The sequence below is a fragment of the Hippoglossus stenolepis genome, chromosome 7, assembly GCF_022539355.2.
Source record: "Hippoglossus stenolepis isolate QCI-W04-F060 chromosome 7, HSTE1.2, whole genome shotgun sequence".
NCBI classification, from domain to species: Eukaryota; Metazoa; Chordata; class Actinopteri; order Pleuronectiformes; family Pleuronectidae; genus Hippoglossus; species Hippoglossus stenolepis.
In genome coordinates, this window is record NC_061489.1 from 6,701,255 (window position 1) to 6,724,335 (window position 23,081).

Genomic DNA, 23,081 nt, shown 5'->3' on the forward strand with positions numbered 1-23,081 from the left:
TTAAGTTGTTTTGAGCAAAAGCACACATTATTGAATATGTGGTGAAAATTGTTTTTCAACACATCAAAAAAGCTTAGAAAATGAAAATTCTGAACAAATGGTCATATTTATTGTTTGTATTCTTGATAGGTGACTACTTTATTTTAAAGAAAAAACACTACTGACAGTACAGGGGCACCTCAGGGGCCAATCGGATTTCAGCTGAAGACCCCCCCCCCCTGCCCTCTGGATCCACGATTTATTCTGAAAGGTGTTTCCGGAAGTAGTGTGTGTCAGCGCCGCCTGGCTTGATGCTGCCAGCGGAGCCTCCGAATGGACCCGACGGGAGGAAACGCCGTTAGTCCGTAAGTTAGAGAAGAAAGTGTGAGCGTCCATGTCTGCACCACAAACATCAACACGCTGACACGGTCACTGGCAGCAATGTCGAGGGAGAACACCACCCGGAGCCTGGACAGTATAGACCTGGCAGCTTTACGAGTAAGCACACAAACTGTTCTTTCTTTAAGAAAGCTCTGGGTAAACAGTGGAGGATGTGGAGGGGTTCGAACCTAACGGTCCCCAGCCACTGGTTCTCCTTCTTCTTCTTCTTCTTCTTCTTCTTTTACTCTCCACTCACTTCACGTCGTGTTGGAGAAACTTTTCCCCTTGTACCGTGTTTTGACTGTTAGTGAGGAGCGTGTGTATTTCATCCTGTGACGTGTTGCTTTCTGCCTGCACCGTGTCCCGTTTGTTGTGAAGTTTACAAGCTGCACTGTTTACACTCGGGATTTTCCTTTTGGCTCGCTGGTTCGAGAGAGTTGACATGCAGCCGTGCAACAAGTGGTCGACATCAGGGAAAGCTTCACAACTTTACCTGTGTGTGTTTAATGTGAGGAAAACCGGCAAGAAATCACTTCACGTGACTGGTTTTTAACTCAAATACACATAGTTATTACACTTTGCTAGTTTAAAGCAGTGATGTAATTGTATTCATCTTTTTTTCATTGCTCAATCTGTAAAAGCCCCATCATGTGGGTCTATATGACCATATGTCAATACTCCTGTTAAATCTCTCATTGTGCAAATATCTCGTCGCTTCAAAATTGCACCTTAAGGACATTTTCAATGATTCTATAAACCTTATTTAAGATTCTCTTAGCTCACAATGTTATCTACATTTGTAGTTGCACTTCCTCAGTCCACATCCTACTGGAACACTGCATTGTTCTTCATTTGCCATCAGAACTGAGCATTTAAACTAAAACTTGTTGTATTTTTTGCTTGGCATGAACTTGTTGCCCTTTTCTATACTGGTGCACCCTCAGCTTTGTTTTCTCTGGATGAATCAGGTTAGGGCCTGGTCACACATACGCAAATCGTGGGTAAAAGTTCAACAAAGTTGAACTTTCACGCAAAAGCCACGCTGCTATTGGCCCCGTCACAGGAACCAAATGTTTTATTCGCGTCCCCACTCGCACAGATTGAAAGTGAAGGTGAGGTGAGTGGAAGGTTCATCGCTAAAACATTTGTGTATGTGTGACCGGCACCTATGGTACGTTCACACCACACGCAAAGCTAATTTTTCGCATCATGAGACTACATAAAAAGTCAATGCAAAGCATGACTCATGAAGACGCAAAACACTTTTGTGATGAAATGTTGCAAAAGCCAATAAGTTTGAGAATGTAACTCACCGGCGAAAGGTGCTGCCACCGACCCAAGCTAGCAGGTCATCAAACTGGCCACTGGTCAGCCTCAGGTGACGCTGGAAACAGAGGTCATCCAGGCGCAGCTCCTGGAGAAGATGGTAATATTCCCTGAGCTCTCCACCTCCAGATGGTCTTGTGGACCCACACACGGCAGCGCTGGTTCCTCTGTTTCCACAACAACGAAGCAATTGTAGTCACTTCAGCCAGTAGTCCTTCTCTCCTCTTCTCCTGAGGACAACAGGCAAATATACTCAATTTAGTTTACTCACATTGCTCGCGCGATCAGTGCAAGTAAACACAAATCATCCTACGGCCAAACTTGTGCGAGTAATATCACGCAAAAAAATTGCTCTCGGCTATACTGGGGCTCCCCCTACAGGTGGAATGTGCAATTCACTGTCGTAAGTACAGAGGGTCTGAGCCTCCCCTTGCACAAAGCTTTACTTCAGAGGCCAAAGAACCATGTCGGCTGATAAGTACAGAGATTTTACACAAATGTGACTTCTGATGATAAGATCGCGAGTCGACAACTTGAAGTAAACTTTAACTTTGTTAACGTGTTTTTTTTTGTCCCCCTCCAGGATCCAGCAGGTATCTTTGAGTTGGTGGAAGTTGTCGGCAATGGAACCTACGGTCAAGTTTACAAGGTAAACACTCTCTTGATTCTTTTCTGTCTTTCGTTTTCTTTTTGTCAGCTGTTGTCTCATGCAAGTAATAGAATAAAAACTGCTGAAAAGTGTGAGGCTGATACAAATAGTTAATATAATGTCATGTCTCTCATCTAAATATGGTTTGCAGACTTAAACGCTGGCAGTAAGTTTGATTCTCAAAGTTGATGCGTCTGTCACCCATCAACTGCTCTGTCACATGCAGATGTGGTGTGTTAGCATATATGACACGTCACTTATGGTAAAACTCACGACAGCCACTTCTAGTTCTTATGGGAGGAAAAAAAATACAAAACTCTCAGTTGACTGAAATATCCTGTAGCACTTAAAAACACACACACACACGCCACAGCATCTGCATCATCTTTAAAGGGCCCTGGGTGGGGCTCACTTCCTTATCGCAATATCTGTTGGTCTACGTGTGTGAGTGGTTTGTGGTTACAGGAGGTGTTTAGTCTTATTTGAAATTGTGCAGATGTTTGTGCCCTATGTTCACATGCTGCTGCTAGACCACAAACTGCTTATTTGGCTGTATGGTGTAGTTTCTGTTTTGAAAATCTAAAAAAGGAGATGCTGATCAATGATTCTGCAGCAGTGGGTTCAAGCACTTATTAAGTCAGAAAAAACGCATGTTTACCAAAGGTGATGGGACATTGACGCAATCTAAAATGACTTATTGAAGAGGATGGTTGTTTTTTCCTGCAAAAAAAAAAATCGAATTAAAGTTTCTATACAAACAATGCTGTACAAAACTATACGGCAACAGTAAATCCATTTTGCAGGAAACTAAAGTGCGACCAAATCACAATTTCTTTTTTACAGTCAAGCTGTTTTCAGACATGAACTCCAGAAAATGTTGCACAAATCTTTTTTTTTTTTGTCTTCTTCACGGATGACTTTTTCATCCTGAGATATTTTGATGTTTTTGTTTTAGTTTTGCATCTTTTGCGTGGTAGAAACTTCATCAAGGCGCGCTCCAAAGTTTTTGCTAGTGGGCTTGCCACAGCCACTGACTCGGAAATGTGCGTTCTCATATAAAGCCCCTCCGGATGATTTCATGCAGTGCAGTCTAGAAAGCTGCTTGAAAGGATATGTTGCTAAAAGGCAAGTTGAACATTGAACACATATATGAATTCAATGTTCACAGACAATTTGTGTTTTCCGGCAGAATATACAGTACAATCAGTAGTACAGTACAGTACAACACTCTCTTGTAGTAACTACAGCATGAGAACTCTTAATGGGGTTGTGTGAAGACACTGTCAGTGCTTTTGTTGCTTAAACCAAGCCACAGACTGTGGACAGTTGTGTTCCTTGTACTGGGCTGGTTTAGTAGGAGCAATTTCAGTTTGGTGGAGAAGAAGCCAGCTATAAAACAGCTTTGGAATAAACTACTTTGGCTAGGTCTTGCTAAAAATGTAGCTTTAAGATAAGGGTATGAATTAAGGCAGAGGTTAAAAGTTTAGGGTTAAAGAATGAATGAAGTCCATGGAGAATTCTCAGCAGAGTGTGTGGGGGTGTGTGTGTGTTTGTGTGGAACAGAAGGTGGGTGTGTGCCTCAATTGCCACTTGATTTCCTGAAAGAGGAAATGTTGCAAGAGATGCACAGGGACAGTATGGCCTGTGTTGGCCCTTACACAAGGTGCTATTACACAGTTGTCGTGGTAAAATCATAAATTTCCCCCTGTGAGTCACATTCATTGAGGTTTGACCAGGGGAAATCTCCAGATATGGTCAGCTATTTCATTCAGGAACATACATTTCAGTGTATCGGGTGGCAACAACCCACAGACAGAGCCAATTTATACTGCAAAAGCACTATTGACGAATGTGTTAAATTAAGAAGCTTGTAATCTTCAGAGGATTTTTGTTTTCGTGAAGAGTGAAACTCCACAGAATAGTAATTGTTTCGGTGTTTTCTGCCACGGATTAATTTCTGTTTAATGAAATGACTCCTCCTCAAATTGTCCCTGAGCTTCAGTTGAAGCATCACCAGTTCTTTGGTTGTTCTAATCATGTGTTTGCCCTTTAAATGCATTTACTGTTATGTTTGTAATACTCGTGACTGCACTCGCATTATAGCAAAGCTTAATGGTCTCTTACGAGAATTGCTATAGTCAGTAATGGAGTTTACTGCAAACAGGCTATTAATTGGACATCGATGAGGCCTGTTGTGACATACACACTTTTTAAGCGTGTGTATGTCTGCGAGTGGGCTTTCAGCAATGTAACAGGTCTCGTCATGGGAAACCAGAGCAGGAACTGGGGCTGATTGAACAATGACTTCCACTACACAACCACACACACACACACACACACACACACACACACACACACACACACACACACACACACACACACACACACACACACACACACACACACACACACGGCCCCCAAAGAAAACACTTGGTTGGGGACTGATGTGAGTGCTGGAGATGCTGACTAAGCATCTGGGCTTTTCCTCTGTTTATTTATGTGTGTGCTACATTGCAGTTTAAGTGTTTTTAAATGGAAACCCAGCACGGATGCTCTGATCTTAAGTTCTCACACTTCTGTTTAACTGATATACTATATTTTGTTTTGAACATTGACATAATGTGTCACTATCAAATATAGAAATACATATATAAACTTTATGACATAAAAGGTATTTATCTATTTTGGAAGAGTAAGACAACAAAACAATCACTTCCTGTGCCAAGATGGACTGGAGACTACAAGTCCCAAAGACAAACAGTTGTGTAACAAATCTGTCATGTACGCTACTTGTATTGCAGACTCACAACTTAAACACAGTAACACACCATTTCTACAATGATGCTGAGATCACTGCGCCTTTCCCTTTAATACTTGCTCTTGAAGCGTTGTCACTCACAGTTTTCTCCTAAACATTCGGTGTTGCAGCTGAGAAAAATACAACTACATCTCCCCAAAAAGACAAAGAAGAGGAAAAGCAATCCGAACAGTATAAGTTCTGACTAGTTTCCTTTAGGAGCACCGCTTTGGGCTGGTGCTCGCTTCTTTGCTTTGATAAGCCTGTTGCAGAGTTTTCCTTATAGTTTTCTTCAGAGTCCCGAGTCTTTATCAACGGCCTGATGGACGCAGACTCTTGTCCCCATTTCAATCTAGCTAAGTTAAATTAGCTGGGAGGTGTGTGACCAGCCAAAATTAAGTTGCGCGCCACTGTGCTAAAAAAACAGGAATGCAGTCTATGAACTGAATTTGACTGTGATTTACGTTCTAAAAGTAACACTTATTTTCAAAGACATATGTACGGCACATGAAATCCACACATGTTTAGTTACAACCAACTTTGTTGTAAAATGTGTATGTTTTATTTATGATTTCTGTAGTGTACAGGAGCCAGATGACAGAGATATGGCAGTTTGGAAATAGACATGCCTCCAGTCATTCTCTCCTGAAGATGTTTAAGTTAAAGGGATAGTTCACCAAAAAATGAAAAATCACTCATTATCTTCTCACCACTATATGCCGATGGAGGGGTGTGTGAAGTGTTTGAGTCCACAAAACAGGGGTAAATAGTGTTGCAGCCAAATCCAATACAATTGACGTAACTGGTGACTTCTTCAGACGTAATAAACCAGAAAAAAAAAGAAGCACAAAATGCCTCCATACTGCCCGTGCGGCGTCATTTACACCATGTAAAACCACACACACTGCACATAAGCTCTCGCCCAAGGGCATGCGCAGGGTTCATGTTAGCATCACTACAATTTAAATTTTGGGGCTTCCGGACACTTGGATGACACCACACATCGGACTCACTGTAGTGTGCAGTTTGTTTTAGGGCTTTCCCTTTTTCTACAAATCAAGTTGGAACGAATATGACATGACATGTATTTTGTTTGAATATATATAAAAAAAACATACTCCTCCCTCTCCATCTTCGTAGCAAAACAACATAACATTACTGACTTAATTTGCTGATAGGTCAAGAGGGCATGCAATAGGTTAAGCTGACAGCCCTCTACTGTATCACGAGTGAAACTACTTCAGGTCATTCCAGTTCGAATATGCATTTTCCCCCCACATTTTATTGAATGTTCGAATTTCAAATAAAAGTGTCAGCCCTAGTTTGTTGTCATCCCTACTTCAAACCACACTGACCCACTTTCTGTTGCTGGGTTCAATGTTTTTTTTGTCCAACTTAAGTTATGTTGCTGTTTATTTCTGCTCCAAATCAAAGCCTGCCTGCTGATCTGCAGCTAACATCAGGAGCGGATTGTTGTGATTGTTAAATTTTACTTTGACTCGTGTTGCACAGCCTTGTATGTTGATGATGTCAGTCAGTGTGTCAGTGGGAACTGACACTGGAGGACAGTGACCCCATTAGCCTCATTTTCATTTGAACTCAGCGGAACGGCGTCCTGGTCGGCGGGCATTCTAGGATGGACACAGTCAGAAGAGATGAAGTCAGATGGGGAGCAGGGAGGGCTGGAGAAAACAATCGGGCCCTTTTTCATCCAAATAGCCCCAGAGACTGAGAAATCAGCAGCTACTTAGAAACTCAAAGAATCCTCAGTTCACTTTTGTTTTTGCATTACCACCACATTTTAAGAGCTGTGATGATTAGAAAAAATAAGAGCAATAACAGATTGTAAAAGCCACTGTGTAGCTTGAGACAACATCATTGCACGAAAGAAGAAAACAGAGTCATCATTGTTGCGAGTGGGAGATGTTCAAAAGAAATTATATAAAACTGCCAAAGAGAAGTGTGAGATGGAGACTTTTAAGAGGATCCTACACATTGTTTTTTGGGGTTATTTGTCTGCTCGACCAGTTAGTGACATTCAATGCTGCAAACTCCACCCTTATAGGTTATGGCTTTGACTGGAAAGCAACGTCATGGTAGAGAGTTTTTATGAACAAGAGCTAAGACTGCATGGACTGAGATTCCTGCAGTGTTAAATACAGGTAAAGTTCCTCTGTCCCCCAAAAAGTTCTTTTTTGTCCATCTGATGTTCGAGCTCCCATGCACAGTTGTTCACAATAGTGTTAAAAGATGTATTATGTGCAGTAGTAATCACATGGTAGTTGTATGCCTGCAGTGGTTTTGTGGCCCCGAGACAAAGAGATCCAGCCCTTAGATGTGGGTTGAAACAACTTCACAGGAATTTCTTGAATTTTTTTTGTTTTGCCATGAATTGTTGTCCGTTTGTACTGTCTCAGGGTTACAACGGAAAAAACTGCCATATTTACAGAGGGTAGATTCGGATTTGTGTCTTTAGAGCTGAACAGGAAAAAGTGGCTTTTGATTCCTGAACAGCACAGTAGGTGACGGTCAGTTGTCATTTCAGCTGTGAAACTTTTCAAATAAACTTCAAGTTTCTGAGTTGCTTTATTGGACTTTTAGAGAAGTATTGTGATGAGACAGAACCTGTGCTTGCTCCTCTCTCATCATCTTGTCATTACTCACACATGCACACACACCGACACTCACAGACACACTCAGGGCGTTTCCCTGTTTGCAGAAGGAACTTCCCTTCCCTGGCCCTGCAAGCCATTGCTTTAGAGTCATCTGTGTGGTTCTCTCTCTCTCTCTCTCTCTCTCTCTCTCTCTCTCTCTCTCTCTCTCTCTCTCTCTCTCTCTCTCTCTCTCTCTGTGTGTGTGTGTGTGTGTGTGTGTGCGTGTAACAATGTCAAAATCCACTAAAGCTAAGCCCTATGGACACTGCTGATGCAACACAGCTCTACTATAAGTAAGGCTGAAATTAACAGCTACTCTGACTAAATGAAACAAGTTAAATTATTCTTGCTTTATCAGTCTGTTGGCTGTGTCGCTGATCTGCTTGGTTAAGTCATGTTTATAGCATGTATAAAGTAAATTGAAACGTATCTCAAATCTTAATTTGTCACTTTAATCAGATTTAAAAGGTCAAAGCCGTCCAAATTTGCTCTCGGGGTATTGGTTCAATAGTTCGTAAAGCTTGCTGACACCATGTTCATGCATCACGGCCTGTGTACAGCCATCAAATAGTTTGCCGCAATACAATTCCCAGCATGATTCACTTCCTCAAATCCTTCTAGTTTCAATGGTGTCACCCATCTTCCTGTTACTGACTACACATGATTCTTACTTTACTCATGGTAACTAATCTGCTGTCTCACGTATAAAAGATGTCAAAATTTTGACTTTGGCCATGTCTGAGGCAACTAAACTCACCCTACCTCACCACATCCTGCACAGGGGAAAACACTGGAGAGGTTTTATTTTTGAAGAAGGTATTGAAATATGTTGAGTTTATTATTCATAGTAAGAAATAGCTCAGCCGAGCAAAAACATTCTTTCTCCGATAACACTGTCACACATTATTAGAATTCTTTTTTTTTAATGAAAACTAACTTATTTTGTAATAAAAGCCTGTGTTCCAAAGCCAAGCGTTGGTGGGTGGAGGTTTGAGCTGAGGGAGACAGGAAACATCCTCCAACACAGTGTGGAGTCGCTTCATCCGTGTCTGTTAGAGGTAAAACAGAAAGACTGGGAGGGAGGCAAAGGAATAAAAGAGAGGAAGGAGAGAGAGGAAAGTGAGAGAGGGAAAAGGAAGGAAGGCAGAGGTGAAAGGCAGAGAGACAGAGAGGAGGAGAGGAAGGAAGAGGGAGCGAGTCAATTGAAAACTAGAGAGAGAAGAGGAAAGCAGCCCTCCCACGAGACTTCGAGCTATGGATGGTGTTGATTACCCAGGAGTGTGTGTTTGTTTGTGGGGGGTTGGTTCATATGAGTCAGTACATTTGAAGGTGGAGAAGTGAAGACAAGAAGTTATGGCTAAGATTAGAGAAAGTCTCCAGAAAATAAATATAAATCTGTCTGCTGTCCTCTATCACACTGTCCTGTGCATGTGTGTGTGTGTGGGTGTGTTTGTGTGTGTGTGTGAGATAGGGAGCAGTGAGAATAACTTAACTATAGAATATTCTTGGGGGGGGGCTGTCCTCCTTACTGTAATTTCGAAATGCCAAAACTATAATTAAAAGTATAAGATGTAATTCATATTGCTCTTTAATAAAGTTAACACAAATGCAAAACTCACATGAACAGAAGAGTCTTAATCAATGCAGAGGCTTAAATATCCAGTCTTTTATCCCATAGTATGGGTCAAGCTTTAATATTATGAATCCTACAATTGCCTATGTTAAAGTTGTAACCACAGGCTCCCTGTTAAAATGTGCTGTCTTCAAACTGAAGTCCAGATAAAGTAACGGTGATGACATAATCAGGGTTATTTTCCCAGGCATTAAAAAAGCTCCCTCCAGAGCCACAGCAGACTTTATACCTCTGCACACACTGAGGAGCTCTCCCCGAGAGAGCCGGGCCATCTGACCATTACCTCCACGAGGGAGGTTATGTTTTCATTGCTGTGTGTTTGTCTCTCTGTCTGTTAGCAGGATTACAGACAAACTACTGAACTGGTTTCCCCTGGAACTTGGTGGAAGGTTGGGGTATGGGCTGACGAAGAACCCATTCACTTTTGGAGTAGATTTAATTAAGGGATTGGTAATGCTGAGAATGTAATGACATTTTAATGAAAAACTGCCTGATCTCAATAGATGTATTTGCAAAACAAAGAGGCCAATCAGCCGCGGCATGTGCTTGGCATGTGAACAGTTCTCCAGATATGAGAGCACACAAAGAAAGACAGACAGACACACGGAGGTTTCTGGAATTAGTAGATATATTTAGCTCATGTTTTCCATTTTGAAAACACTATCTTTAATGCAATGTTCTTTTTTAACTGTTACAAATAGATAGGTTGAGTGAGTGTGATTCTTTGCTCACCCTTACTCCCCATGATGAGATGACCAAAATTAACATGCAACGTTGGTGGAGTTCCGCTTTAAATTGAACAATCATGTGCTAAACTCACCACTGTGTCAGTATCAGTATTGTTTAGCCAAACCAATCAATTATGGATTTCAAAATTGTTGTCATACTGTGATAAGATAATATCAGTTGATAACTGTTTTTCATCAATTTATCTCTCGTCTCTGACACATCAGAAATCAAACCACAGCAATAAATACATTAGAATCACATCATGATAACGAAGAAGATGGTTTCTTCCTGAATCTCCTCTCTGACAGAAGACACACACACACACACACACACACACACACACACACACCCAGTGGGAGCAGGTTCCCTTTCTCAGCTCTCTCTCCATTTGCAGCATTATTCTCAATATAATAGAAACCAGTCCAGCCCTTTCAACCATGTAGTGCCAGCCAGTGAACGTACCATGAGAATTGAATGTAGAGGGAAAAAAGGGTTGTTTCACACACACACACACACACACACACACACACACACACACACACACACACACACACACACAGACAGTCTGCTGAGAACTATCCATGGACTTTATTCCCCAATCTTTCAATTCACCTGTTTTATAGCTTGCACACACACATATACACACACAGACAGTGTGATTTTAAATAGCACCATCCCTGCATGTTGAGGGAGGATCCGTGATTGAATCCAGTCAAGCACAAAGTGCACATATGTAACTAACCGAGGAGGATATGAGAGAAGGACACACAGAGGAGGGTGGGGGTATATAAAGTTCAGAGAACAGCAATGAGATAAAGTAGGAGTGTTTCTCTCATTTGTCCCCTCGCTGTCTACATTATAAATGTCTCTCTCTCTATCTCATTTACATATGTATGAATATATTGTAATAACCTTTTCACTGACACAATATTTGAAGTGTTCCCTTATTCTGCCACTGTGTGTGTGTGTGTGTGTGTGTGTGTGTGTGTGTGTGTGTGTGTGTGTGTGTGTGTGTGTGTGTGTGTGTGAGAGAGAGACAGAGAGAGAGACAGAGAGAGAGAAAGAAAGAGCAAGTCAACAAGCAACAGACTGATATGGAGATGACATTTAAGTTTGGATATATTGTGTGCGATCGATTCCTGGTACTTTGTCTCAAGCCTGTGTGTTACATTCACTGGACGTAAATGTCGGAAGTGCAAAAGCTTCGTCCAATTAATTACAGACCACAGAGCCCTTTGAGTGTGTTGTGCGTGTGTGTGTGTGTGTGTGTGTGTGTGTGTGTGTGTGTGTGTGTGTGTGTGTGTGTGTGTGTGTGTGTGTGTGTGTGTGTGTGTGTGCATGTGTTTTTGTGTGTATGTCAGTGCCGCAGATTGTTAATAGGTATAGCCTAGTTGAGAGAAGAACATTTCACATTTGTAAGTTGTGGCCACAGCACAGCCAGCAGACACCATTAAGTCTAAAGGGACAGGAAGGCCGTTGCCTTATTTATCACAGTCAGAGCAGGGGCAGCTTGGATGTCACAATTCTTCGCAATTATGGACACAATGTCCTCTATGTGGGGACAGAACCAAGGCCATAGTGAACTGGGTTCAGTGAGCCTGACACAGTAGATCTCACATCCAGTATGACAGTAAAATATATGAGAAGTCAGCCAGGTGGTTGTCTGACAAGGGTCGGTCTCAGTCCAAACCAAGGTTAATTTATTTGTTACATTGTTTGTACAACAGTCCTGTCGTAATCACCTGGGCTGCATCTACCTATACCTATATACACTTTCATTGGTTTAGAGATGTGGATGTGTTTGGCGTCAGCGTGTTGTCAATTCGTCGATGGTATTGACTAACTTTGAAGTGCGTAGAAAAATATTAGTCGTAGTTGCAGTAGTTTACGTTGAATGGAGAAAATGAATGAACCAGTTCAGTTTGCTAATTTCGTTGTCATTATTTTATCATTAGGGTTTTGCTCCCAGCAAAATGAACATCCTCGACATTCAAACATATTGACCACGGTCCAGACAAATGAACAAAGGTTTCGTCTGGACCTTCAGGCTTTTCTTTTAAGTCAGAAGGTCCAGACCAAACAAGGTATGTGTGAAAGTGACTTTAAATATCATTTATTGTGAAGCATGTTTTGCATTTCACTGTTTTTGAGAATATTCCTAACCTTCTATTCTCAGGTCTAAAACCATGTGAATTTAGGATGAAACACATCAGGTACTTATACAGTATATGTAACAAAGAATGCAGTGTTCTACATAGTGTTTTGGATTTTAGGTCATATTCAAAAATCAACTTGGAACAATTTGACATGAAATGCAATCATTTGTATATATTTGATTATTTGAACTGTATAGTTTTAATTGCAACAGGTCAATACAGTTTGAAACCCCCTCCCCCACGTTGGAATGAATGTTGGAATTTTTAAACACATCACTACTGGATATATTTCAGGGTTTCATATTGGTGGTTTATCTATTAACTCCACTGATTAATTAAAAAACATAGTTCGCACAAGCTGAAGGACAACACCTACAAGGCATAATGCAATGTACGGGTGAGCCTCTATTACATGAGCCACTGTAACAAAGTGAAGTCATTTGCTCAGGACTTCGACCACTTTGTCTTGAGTTATGGAACAAAGACACATTTCCATATACAGTTTAACAAAGTTTGTCAAATGTCCACTTTGATTCCTTTATATACGTTTTACCGACATTTACAGCATTTCTGGTCAAATACTTCCCTCAGATGAGTTTGCTGTAATATTATTCTGGTTTTTGCTGTACTTGTGGACAGACAAAGAAAATTAAAGTTAGGACAAACATTTCACAAACCTTTTGTATTTCATTATTTGGATCGTGCACATTTGCGACACATTTTGAGCTGTGCATGGACATCTTCATATGATGTCCATGCTAACCCCTGCAGACAAGGGTATGATAACAGTTACATCACATGGAAGAGAACAGACTCATGAAAGTGCGAATTGGCCTTTAGGTTGTAAAACCCTGACATAGTTCAACTAGTGGATTGTATTGAAAGTAACATATTGAATGGAAGTTTCAGAGAAGCACTGCTGAATCCTATTCTTTGAAGACTCTGCTGATGTGGAAGTAGTTGATTTAGACACAGGTTTCAACACTGTGCTATCTCCCTGGTATATGATAGAGAAATCAGTCCTGTGAGTAATACCTCTTTGGAAACAAAAGACAGTGTTACTGAAATTTGGTGTTGACAAAATAAAACATATCTCATCTTTTCCTCACAGATTTTCTCTGGATCTCTGTCTAAAGCTGAATATTGATTGATAGAGACTAGTGGGATTTGTCATGCCCTCCAGTCTGTTACAAACACACACACACACACACACACACACACACACACACACACACACACACACACACACACACACACACACACACACACACACACACACACACACACACACACACACACACACATCTTAAAGGCCTGAAGAGTAGCTTCTAGCTTAGTATCTTGTCAGCTTTCTGACTCATGACAAGGTTTTCAATTTTCCCCTTTTCACCTGACTGCACTTTACAGATCTGTGTCCTCTCATCTCGCGTAGTGTCATGTTCTCTCTGACTGTCCCTCTGAGGAGAAAATGAAAGAATGTAGACGTAACTGTGTCTACAAGTATTGCAAATAATATCACAAACCAGATGTTCATTAAAAAAGTTGTTAAGTTATTTGTCTATACATTATGCTTATAGATTCAACTGTAGGCACAGTTTGTGTTGTAATCAGGGGATGATAATATAGTGTGCTTGGTGTCCAATCCCTTATATTTTGATCCTGCCTGTCTTGCCCATTCACAAAGATGCACATGTGATTTAATGTGAAAAATTATAGAACCTGAGCCTCCGCTTATGTGATGACCCATTTTGGTTGTCTTAGGCACACGAAGAAATGCTACAGAGCTGATCAATTTGTAATTGAACATATCAGATTTTTACATCTGTAATCAAGTAGAGAGGAATTGTTATTTTCATTTTGGAGTTCATCCAGGTTTGATTGCAGAGCCATGGCCAAGTTTCTCTTCTTCTTCCCATAGATAATTTATTCCAAGGCCCGAAACATTTGAGTTATGTTCTTGTTTAAGAACAGTCACATGTGAGGACATCTGTCCTGGGGACATTTGCTGTTTCCTAACAACACTCATTGCTGTTGTTAAGAGTGATATTTACTGCATGTTGTATTTTATTCTGTGTCAAAATAAAAATGTTTACGTAGGTGTTAAGTCTTTCATATCTGCTGTGATCTGAACTCGTTCTTCGTCTGTCCCACCAGGGTCGTCACGTCAAGACAGGCCAGCTGGCAGCTATCAAAGTCATGGACGTCACAGAGGTAAAAACAGGCGCTTCATTAAATCGCACACATACTGTCTCTACCTCTGCTCTCTGCTTAGTCCTTCTGTTGCTTTTTTTGGAGGGGAATATTACAGTGAAACACCCAGGATTATTTAGTTCAACACCACCAGAAAGAAATGCATGATGTCAATGTTAATTTATTCACAACATACATTATTATGCACAATTACACTTAATATTACAGCAAGCTGAAACTCCTCAAAAACAAAAAATTACCAGTGGTTTAAGGTCAAAGGAAAACTCAGTTGCATTTTATTTCAGTTAAGATTTTTTGGTGTCATGGTGTCTGCTCAATCAGTCAGCATGTTGTTTGTTATCTGTCTTTGAAGGCAGATAAAGAAACCTCCCTCACTTAGGGCATCTGTTGCATTATGGGAAAACAGATTGACAGATGGAAAGCAGAGAAGTGCATGACACTGGTTCACGAAGTTAGAGTGGTATGAGGAGTTTAAAGCAGCCTGAGCTGACGTTATTTTTACTTAGGCTACATCTATGCTACTACGTTTTCGTTTGAGAACTCATCAAATCTGCTACACACACACTCATATATATGTGTATATCAATTTCAATGATTCGTAAGATGTCATCAAACTCTTATGAGACAGATGTGTAATTGAAGCTTGATATTTTGTTATAAATAAAAAGAAAACACTAATATAACAAAATACACATTTTGGTTTTCAATGTAAGTGTAAACCAAAATATTATATATAATGTTTGGGGTCTACTTACAAAATTGTCACTATCAACCCAGAATGAGAGAAGTGTTTAAAGTGTTTCAAACATTCCCCTCTATTCATTTATTTTGTTCTATTCCATCTTTTTATCTGTCTAGTAACATTATCAAAAGAAAGACAGAACACTAGACCCTATTTCATGGAGATATTTCCCTCTTTTTCCTTGGAAAAATATCACACAACACTTGCAATTGTTTCCACCAGTAAAAAGGTTTTCACAATTCATAATTAGATTAAACGAGCAGTTTGCAGTGCATCTGTCTTGTCTTGTGTTCTCTTTCCCCTCATACAGACAATTAAAGCGTTGGAGCTTTTACAATCCATTAGACAACATCTTCTGATGCATAGACACACAACCAGGACCAAGCTAAAATCTACTTATATAAAATTACATAATATAGTCTTATTTCTTACATTTTCCACCATAACTTCTGTTTTGAAGTATTTTTTATGAGATTTCACACAAAATTTTGTTCACTTTAGAGTTTGTTGATACTATTGATTAAATACTAATAAAATATTAATACAACTCACACTGTAAATCAATCTGAGGATGAAGGAGTCTCTCTGAGGCTGGAAAGAGGGAGACGATTTGACTGAGTGTGTTGTGTGTTGTGGTCTTCCAGCTGAGGTGTAGAGGTCTGGTTGAATATTGCTTGTGGTGTACAGATGTAGAACAGCAGAGTAGGGTTAAATATAGGCTAATGACAACATGTTATCACAGATTGTGATCTTAACCATTAATTAACTAGAATGGCGCTCATTAAAGCGCATACCTCTCCCTAGTCCCAACAGTCCCTTTAAATTAAAAAAATTGCACCAAATTGAATGAATAGATTTCAGTATCCTAAACATGTAAAAAAAAAATCTCACACTGTTAAAGATCATTTCATCGAATCAACATTTTAATTTCTTATTTATCCAAGATTTTTTTTAACCAGCTACCTGCAAAACAAATGACATTATCCTCGTTATTACTTTGCCTTTTGTATTTATTCACGACGGTTAGCAAGCGAAAATGGCAATAAGACAGTTTTCTGTTGTTAACCTTTAACTGTGTCTAAACATAGTCTTATGGAAGAGCTATGGCTTGTTCAAAATACAGAACATGCCTCAGTTTCAGCTTCACGGTTCGAAGATGTAATATCTTTCTTTTGTTTTATGTCACAGCTAACTGAACCTTGGTTTTTTGTCCTGACAGACAAAACAATCACACCAAAAAATGGAACAGGAAACAGTCATGTTTCACCATTTTGTCAATTTTCATAGATTTTTTGATTAATCTAAATATATGCAGACTAAATGAAAAGGGAAATAATCCTTAGTTGCAGCCCCACTAAATGTGAATCTGTAGTTTCTGTATAGCTTCCATACCAAATCTGCTTTTTTCAGAACTGATTGATTTGCTGTTGATGATACTCTGGGACTTCTGTGTTGAGGGGAAGTCTTTAGCAGGAAATGCTTAGCTATTATCTCCCTTCTCCCTTCTCCCTTCACACACACACACACACACACACACAAACACACACACACACACACGCTATATCCAGGAGTCTTTGTGTTTCGGATGGGGGTGAAAGTTCAAACTCTGCCTTGTCATTTTCTCCCCTCCTGTCCTGTGGAGATTTAAAGGAGGTCAGTGTTTGAGAGACGCTCTCTGTTGTTTCCTCTTTTCTGATTAACAGCCACATCCAGCTCCCCAGCTCTGCTCTACTCCTCCTTCCTCCTCCGCTCCTCCTCCTCTCCTCCTCCTCTCCTCTTTCTCCTCCAGTCCAGTGTAGATTTAGAGGTTCAGTGAATTGGAGGAGTCACAAGTCAGTCCTGGGATTTATAGCAGAAAACAAAAAGTGCTGCACTCTGTTTCCTCTGGCCGCTCTATCTGTCCTTGCCTCCGACTGACTGATCAACCTCCGTTGAGAAGTGGGAGTATTTGTATTAAGGTCCAGTAGCTGGGCGAAGGGTCACGAAGAGGCTACACGACGAGTCTGATCGGAGATGCAGTCTGTCTGGATGTGTACGTGTTCGTGTTGTATGGACTGTAAAACTTCAGCTTTTCTTGAAAGTTCCATCCTTCAACATTCAAGCCTTTTTATATGAGTTAGGATTAAGCACCAACATCTTTCTGATTTCTGATTTAAATCTGTTTCTAAGAGGAAGAAGTGTTAAAGGAAGTGCAACTATTAACATCTTCAATGTGCTGAAACTGTATAAAGCACTCTCTTATGAAAGCTGCCCTCCTGTCTGCCATTTAATAGCTTGCTTAAAAGCAGATCAGTCGTACTGAAAAGGGCTTGTTTTTATGCCTTTGCACATTCAACAGCCAGTCCCTCCCATTCTTGTGAGCACAATATCTCAAGAACACCTTGGTGGAACTTTTTTGGTTCAATGTTCAGTTTGACTCACTTATTATATTCAATTTGTCAAAGGTCAAGGTCAATAGCTCACAAATACCTTGAGGGAATCCTTTCAAATTTGGTATAAAGGTTCACTTGGACTCAAAGATGAGCTCATTAAACTTTGGTGGTGAAAGGTCATGTTGACCTAATGTTCTCGTAAAATTATATATCTGCATAACCCAAAGGCAATTTCATTAAATAGGACACAAACATTCAGTTGGAGTCAATAATAAACTCATCTGGGAGTTAAAGCTCCCGGGGGCCTCAGAAATCATGTTTCTGGCCTTTCAAACATGATTTCTCAAATCTGCCAAATTTTGCCCAGTAGTTACTGGGACTCAAAACTGATTGTTTTTCAGTTGTCAAATGTCACTGTTAGCTTAAAAATATGCATGTAGACTGAAACTGCTCTGCCTGACAGAGGGATACAACTACAGAGTGGTAATTCTAATGAATCATCTGAATAAGCTTACAATCTTTATCTGTTGTTATGTTTAGGAGGAAGAAGAGGAGATCAAGCTGGAGATCAACATGTTGAAGAGTTACTCCCACCACAGAAACATCGCTACCTATTACGGAGCTTTTATTAAGAAAGAGCCTGCTGGACAGGACCACCAACTCTGGGTTTGTAAACTACTTAATCTGTGTTTTTATTGCTTATTGCTTTTGAGTGACAGAAATTGAAATAACTATTTATTTTCTAAAACACCTGCTACCCCATCCAGGTTTGTCCTGTCAGGAATCATCATATATCACCGTCATATTGTGAATTTGACTTTCAGATCAGAAGACAGTGATATTAATAGTTATTTTGATTGGTACAGTCCCTCTGTGTGTGAGATAGACGCCTCTCCATCTGTCCATCTAGTTGGTGATGGAGTACTGTGGAGCCGGCTCAGTAACAGACTTGGTGAAGAAGACTAAAGGAAACTGTCTGAAGGAGGACTGGATAGCTTACATCTGCAGAGAGGTGCTCAGGGTAAGGTCACGTAACACAGCATGAGTGCACACAAACACTTAACACCTGTCCCATTACCGGACCCACACTGGGTTTCTGAAGCTGATAATAATATTGATATTTAAGACTTTAAAGAATTGGCCATTCCTCAAGTATAAATCTTGATTATTTACATCCCCCAATAATAACTTTATTCATGTCGCACTTATCAAAACAAAGTGTTTCAAAAATCAAAGCAATCTGCTTAAGAGCCATGCAGTTGAGTTCTGTACAGTTTGTAGTCTTCCTATGTTTTTGCTGTATAAGCATGTAAAAAGGCTGTTGCAGTAATCCAGGCGTGATGAGATAAAAGAATGTCAAATTATTTCATTATCTTTAAAACTTAAAATAGGTGGAATTCTAGATACATTTCTCAGTTGATAAAAACATGTTTGTTCAAGCTTTGTTATGTTGCTGTGTTGTACCTGTGAACCAGATATGGACCAAGTGGAATATTTTACAGCTGAAACATGAACTTTTTAACACTCTCCGTCAGTTTTTCTGTCGTTTATAGGCATAAATATACAGTATATTGCAATATATACAGTAATGTAATTTAATGATGGTACAAATACACACATATTTATGAATACAAAAAGCTAATATTGGCCCAGCTCTAACCCTTACAGTATTCGTTTGGTCTGGTGTTCAGTCAGTAACATTAATTCATGTCATCAGTTTCAACTTGAAAGTTGTCACTGTTTTCAGTTTTGTATGTGTCTAAACTGAGCTTGCCTGATCCTTGCATATTTTACGTTATTATTGGTAAATCCTGAAATTGAAAATGTTATTGTATGATATATTCAATTGTGCTTATCAGGAGATCCCCTGGATAATTCAATACTTATTTCTGTTTTCTATTTCAATTTCATTTTTGAGATATAATATAATTTGTCATGGCTCTAAACACTATGATATCCATTAGCCTCAACCTCCATTACTAGGGATAGTGGGCCACATTCAAATTCACTGGGAATTATACAAATGTAAATGCTTGTTCTTTTCCAAATGTAACTGGGAGTAAAACACTGCGGAGCACAGTTACCAAATGTATTCAAAACTGACCCAGAATTCCAAACTAAAATGATTTAAGCTGCTGTATGTTTCCACAAAGTGAAATGTTTAGCTTCCACTTGACATTAGTGATACAACATTTAGTGTTTTAAGCTCTGATTGCACGACTGAGCTGCTCACTGAGAGCTGTACTTTTAACATATGTTACACAGGCTTTGTACTTTTGACTCCTTTATTAAATCGCTGTTTGCCTGCTGTTATAATGGTGATTCAGCTTTCACACATGTAACCCCTGGAAGTGCTCCAACCACCCATCTAATATTGAACAGAAAATGATCCCTGTACTCAAAATAACACTTATTACAGCTCTGCAGTATACGGGGGTGTGTACACTATGTGGAGTACGTCATGTACCGTACTAACACAGATCCCTGTTGCTATCTAGGATTTTTCTCAGGGGTCATAAAGGTGCCACAATTTACACAGAGGGGCCAATTATATGTCCAACATCCATCCCTGCTATGTTCACACTTCGACTTCTAGATTTCTATGGACATTATACTAGCAGGCCAGTATAAAGTCCGTAGAAACTGTGGAGCGTCTCAATCGGACATTTGTGGAGTCCAGTGCATGTCTGAGAGCAGGTTAAGGTGCACATTTATGTAATTCCTTGTTTACTGTTTGGGCAAAGACACACATCATTTGATATATTTAGAAAATGACTCCTTGTTCAAGTGCATTATGTTCTTCAAAAAGATTAGATAATAACAACTCTCAACAAGTTGTCATATTTACTATTGGAATTGTTAGTAAGTGATTAATTTAATTAAAAAAAAAAAAACACTACTGAGCAGACAGGGGCACTTCAGCAGCCAATCAGATATCAGCTTGAGCCACTGCCTTCCTCTTATGTGATGACTAATTTTAATTCAATTCAATTCAATATAATTCAATTTTATTTTTATAACGCCAAATAACAACATGCATTATCTCAAGGCACTTTGAATAGTAAGTTGAGACCTTATAGCAAAACCCAACAGTTCCCAAAACTAGCAAACACTACAGTGACCGTGGAGAGAATAAACTCCCTGTTAACAGGAAGAAACCTGCAGAACCAGACTCAGTCTGCCTCGACCAGTTGGGGTGAGTGGAGAAAATGGAGAACAGAGCTGAGGTGGGTTGAAAAGAGGGGAGAGAAGAAACAGAGACCACCAACAGTTGTGTAACCGTCATATTAAAGCTCTGTCAGACTGCTTGTTATAATGAAAATAATAGGGATGCAATTTATAGATATAATGGTGTTATTACTGGTAGCATCACCGATTAATAACAATACTACTACTATTGCTACTACTAATATTAATAAGAATAACAATGATGATAATAATAATAAATGGGTTTTGTCAGATCTGGGTCCTGCAGCTCTGCAGTCAGAGACATTTGCAGTCTTCAAATAACTTGCACTAGATACACAAACAATTTCAAGTGAACTTCTTCCGGATGTAAAGGCTCTTAGGTCAAAAGAGTAGCTGCTGTTGTCTAAGAAACACAGATTATTTTCAAAAGCCTCAAAGAGAAGAAGCCGAGCTGATTATTTATATTGCCGGATCGGCTCGTAGAGGGAATAATTGATTTATTTTCTCATTTGAGTAGTTAAAAGGCCAGTTTAAAAAACATGTCTGTGAGATGTTATGGTTATCATTATAGGAGATCACAAGGTCCTGAGAAAGACTCCAGGATGTTTGCAGTGCTCTCTGCGTCGGTGTTTGTGTTTGCGGCTCTGCTGACCGACCTGCACATGCAGATCGAGTGTATCAGCTCCAACATATCATGTCCTTAATGCTGACATGATCAAGGACAACATTAAAACAGATTCTTTTTTTTGGGATGTGAAAAACTTTGAGAGACAACAGCCTTTGGATGGACGCCAGTGTTTTCTCTGCTGCTGTCGGCCATGCTGTCTCCCCATTGTTTTAGCGTGCACACACAAACTCACGCAGACACTCAGCATATCACGGTGAAGTCATCCTCTGAAATAAGTCTCACTTCCTCTGTTTATTTAACCTCCTTTGAAGAAGAAAGAGTACAAACACACAAACACAGCAAACCACACAGAGACACCCATATTCAAACTGTGCCACTACCACTCAGTCAATCTGCCACCTAAAGAAAAGTTATGTAGAATTTCCTCAGGAGGGGGAAGCAGTTTGAAATGAACCCCACTCTCTATTCAGCATTTCTTGAAAACAGACAATGAAGGCAATGTTTTTTGACCTCGTATTTATAGTGATCGTCATCTGACTGTGTGTGTGTGTGTGTGTGTGTGTGTATGTGTGTACGTTTGTCTTCCAGGGTCTTTCCCATCTTCACTCCCATCATGTGATTCACAGAGACATTAAGGGACAAAATGTTTTGCTCACAGAGAATGCTGAAGTCAAACTGGGTATGACACATCTACACATGCTTTGCAGTTTCTCAGACACGCGCGCATCCCTCCAGGCCAAACTTTAGAACAATCACAGTCATACATACACAAATACTCAAACACTCAAAGAAGTTGCGGTTGTTTGCAGATTGTTCTACATTTCTTTATGTTTCAGTGGACTTCGGAGTGTCGGCTCAGCTGGACAAGACCATTGGTCGGAGGAACACCTTCATTGGTACCCCCTACTGGATGGCTCCAGAGGTCATCGCTTGTGATGAGAACCCCGATGCCACATATGACTACAGGGTACTTGATGACGCAAAAGTATTCTGGCAAACTTCAAGGACATTTTTGAGTAACCTCTTGGGATGTTGCAAAAAAAAATCAAAAAAAACCCACTGAGGATTATGTTAGTTCCCATCAGCTCGGGTGACTCATGAATATAAAAGTAGGGCATCCAGCAGAAACACGAAGAGCATTTCAAACACTGATTAGTTCTGTGAAAGTTCATGTTCTTTGTCATCAGTTAACACAAACCATATGTGAGATTTGAATGCAGCCACTCATCAACCACATTCAAACATTGAAGTGACACAGAGATTAGTTGTACAGTATTGATAGTAGGTCACACATGTCACACAGTCTGTGTAGTCAAGCACATAAATACAAAAATAGACTTTGGCTGTTAAAAAAAGCTTTGGGATGTGGTACTTGAATGTAGCAGAAGCCGAAACCATTAAGCAGCCTATGGAGAACCATGTCTATTTTGACAGATGCATGTGAGATGGAAAACAGTGTGAGGCAGAAAATCTTATAAAAAGAGTTTTAAGTTTGGACCCAGTGGAAAAAAAAAAAAAGGTAAAGGTACAAGACTTTGGATATCATCATTTTAAGAGTGAAGAATCCCATGAATCATTTCTTTCTAATGACTTCCAGCGCTGCTTCTAGAATTTTTTGATTTTGTGTTGATTTTC

The 23,081-nt window shown here is 39.9% G+C and overlaps 1 protein-coding gene across 4 annotated transcripts in view; it reads left to right on the plus strand.

Annotated features, from left to right (window-relative positions):
* Positions 1–287: 287 nt before the first annotated feature.
* Positions 288–23,081, plus strand: part of si:zfos-2326c3.2 (misshapen-like kinase 1) — a 70,319-nt gene continuing 47,525 nt past the window's right edge. For all 4 annotated transcript variants that reach the window (XM_035161092.2, XM_035161093.2, XM_035161094.2 and 1 more), the window contains exons 1-7: positions 288–477; positions 2,270–2,335; positions 14,459–14,515; positions 18,170–18,295; positions 18,540–18,650; positions 22,035–22,125; positions 22,283–22,413. In XM_035161092.2, coding sequence (XP_035016983.1) covers positions 421–477; positions 2,270–2,335; positions 14,459–14,515; positions 18,170–18,295; positions 18,540–18,650; positions 22,035–22,125; positions 22,283–22,413 — 639 coding nt within the window. In that variant the 5' untranslated portion in view covers positions 288–420. The remainder of the gene's footprint in view (positions 478–2,269; positions 2,336–14,458; positions 14,516–18,169; positions 18,296–18,539; positions 18,651–22,034; positions 22,126–22,282; positions 22,414–23,081) is intronic.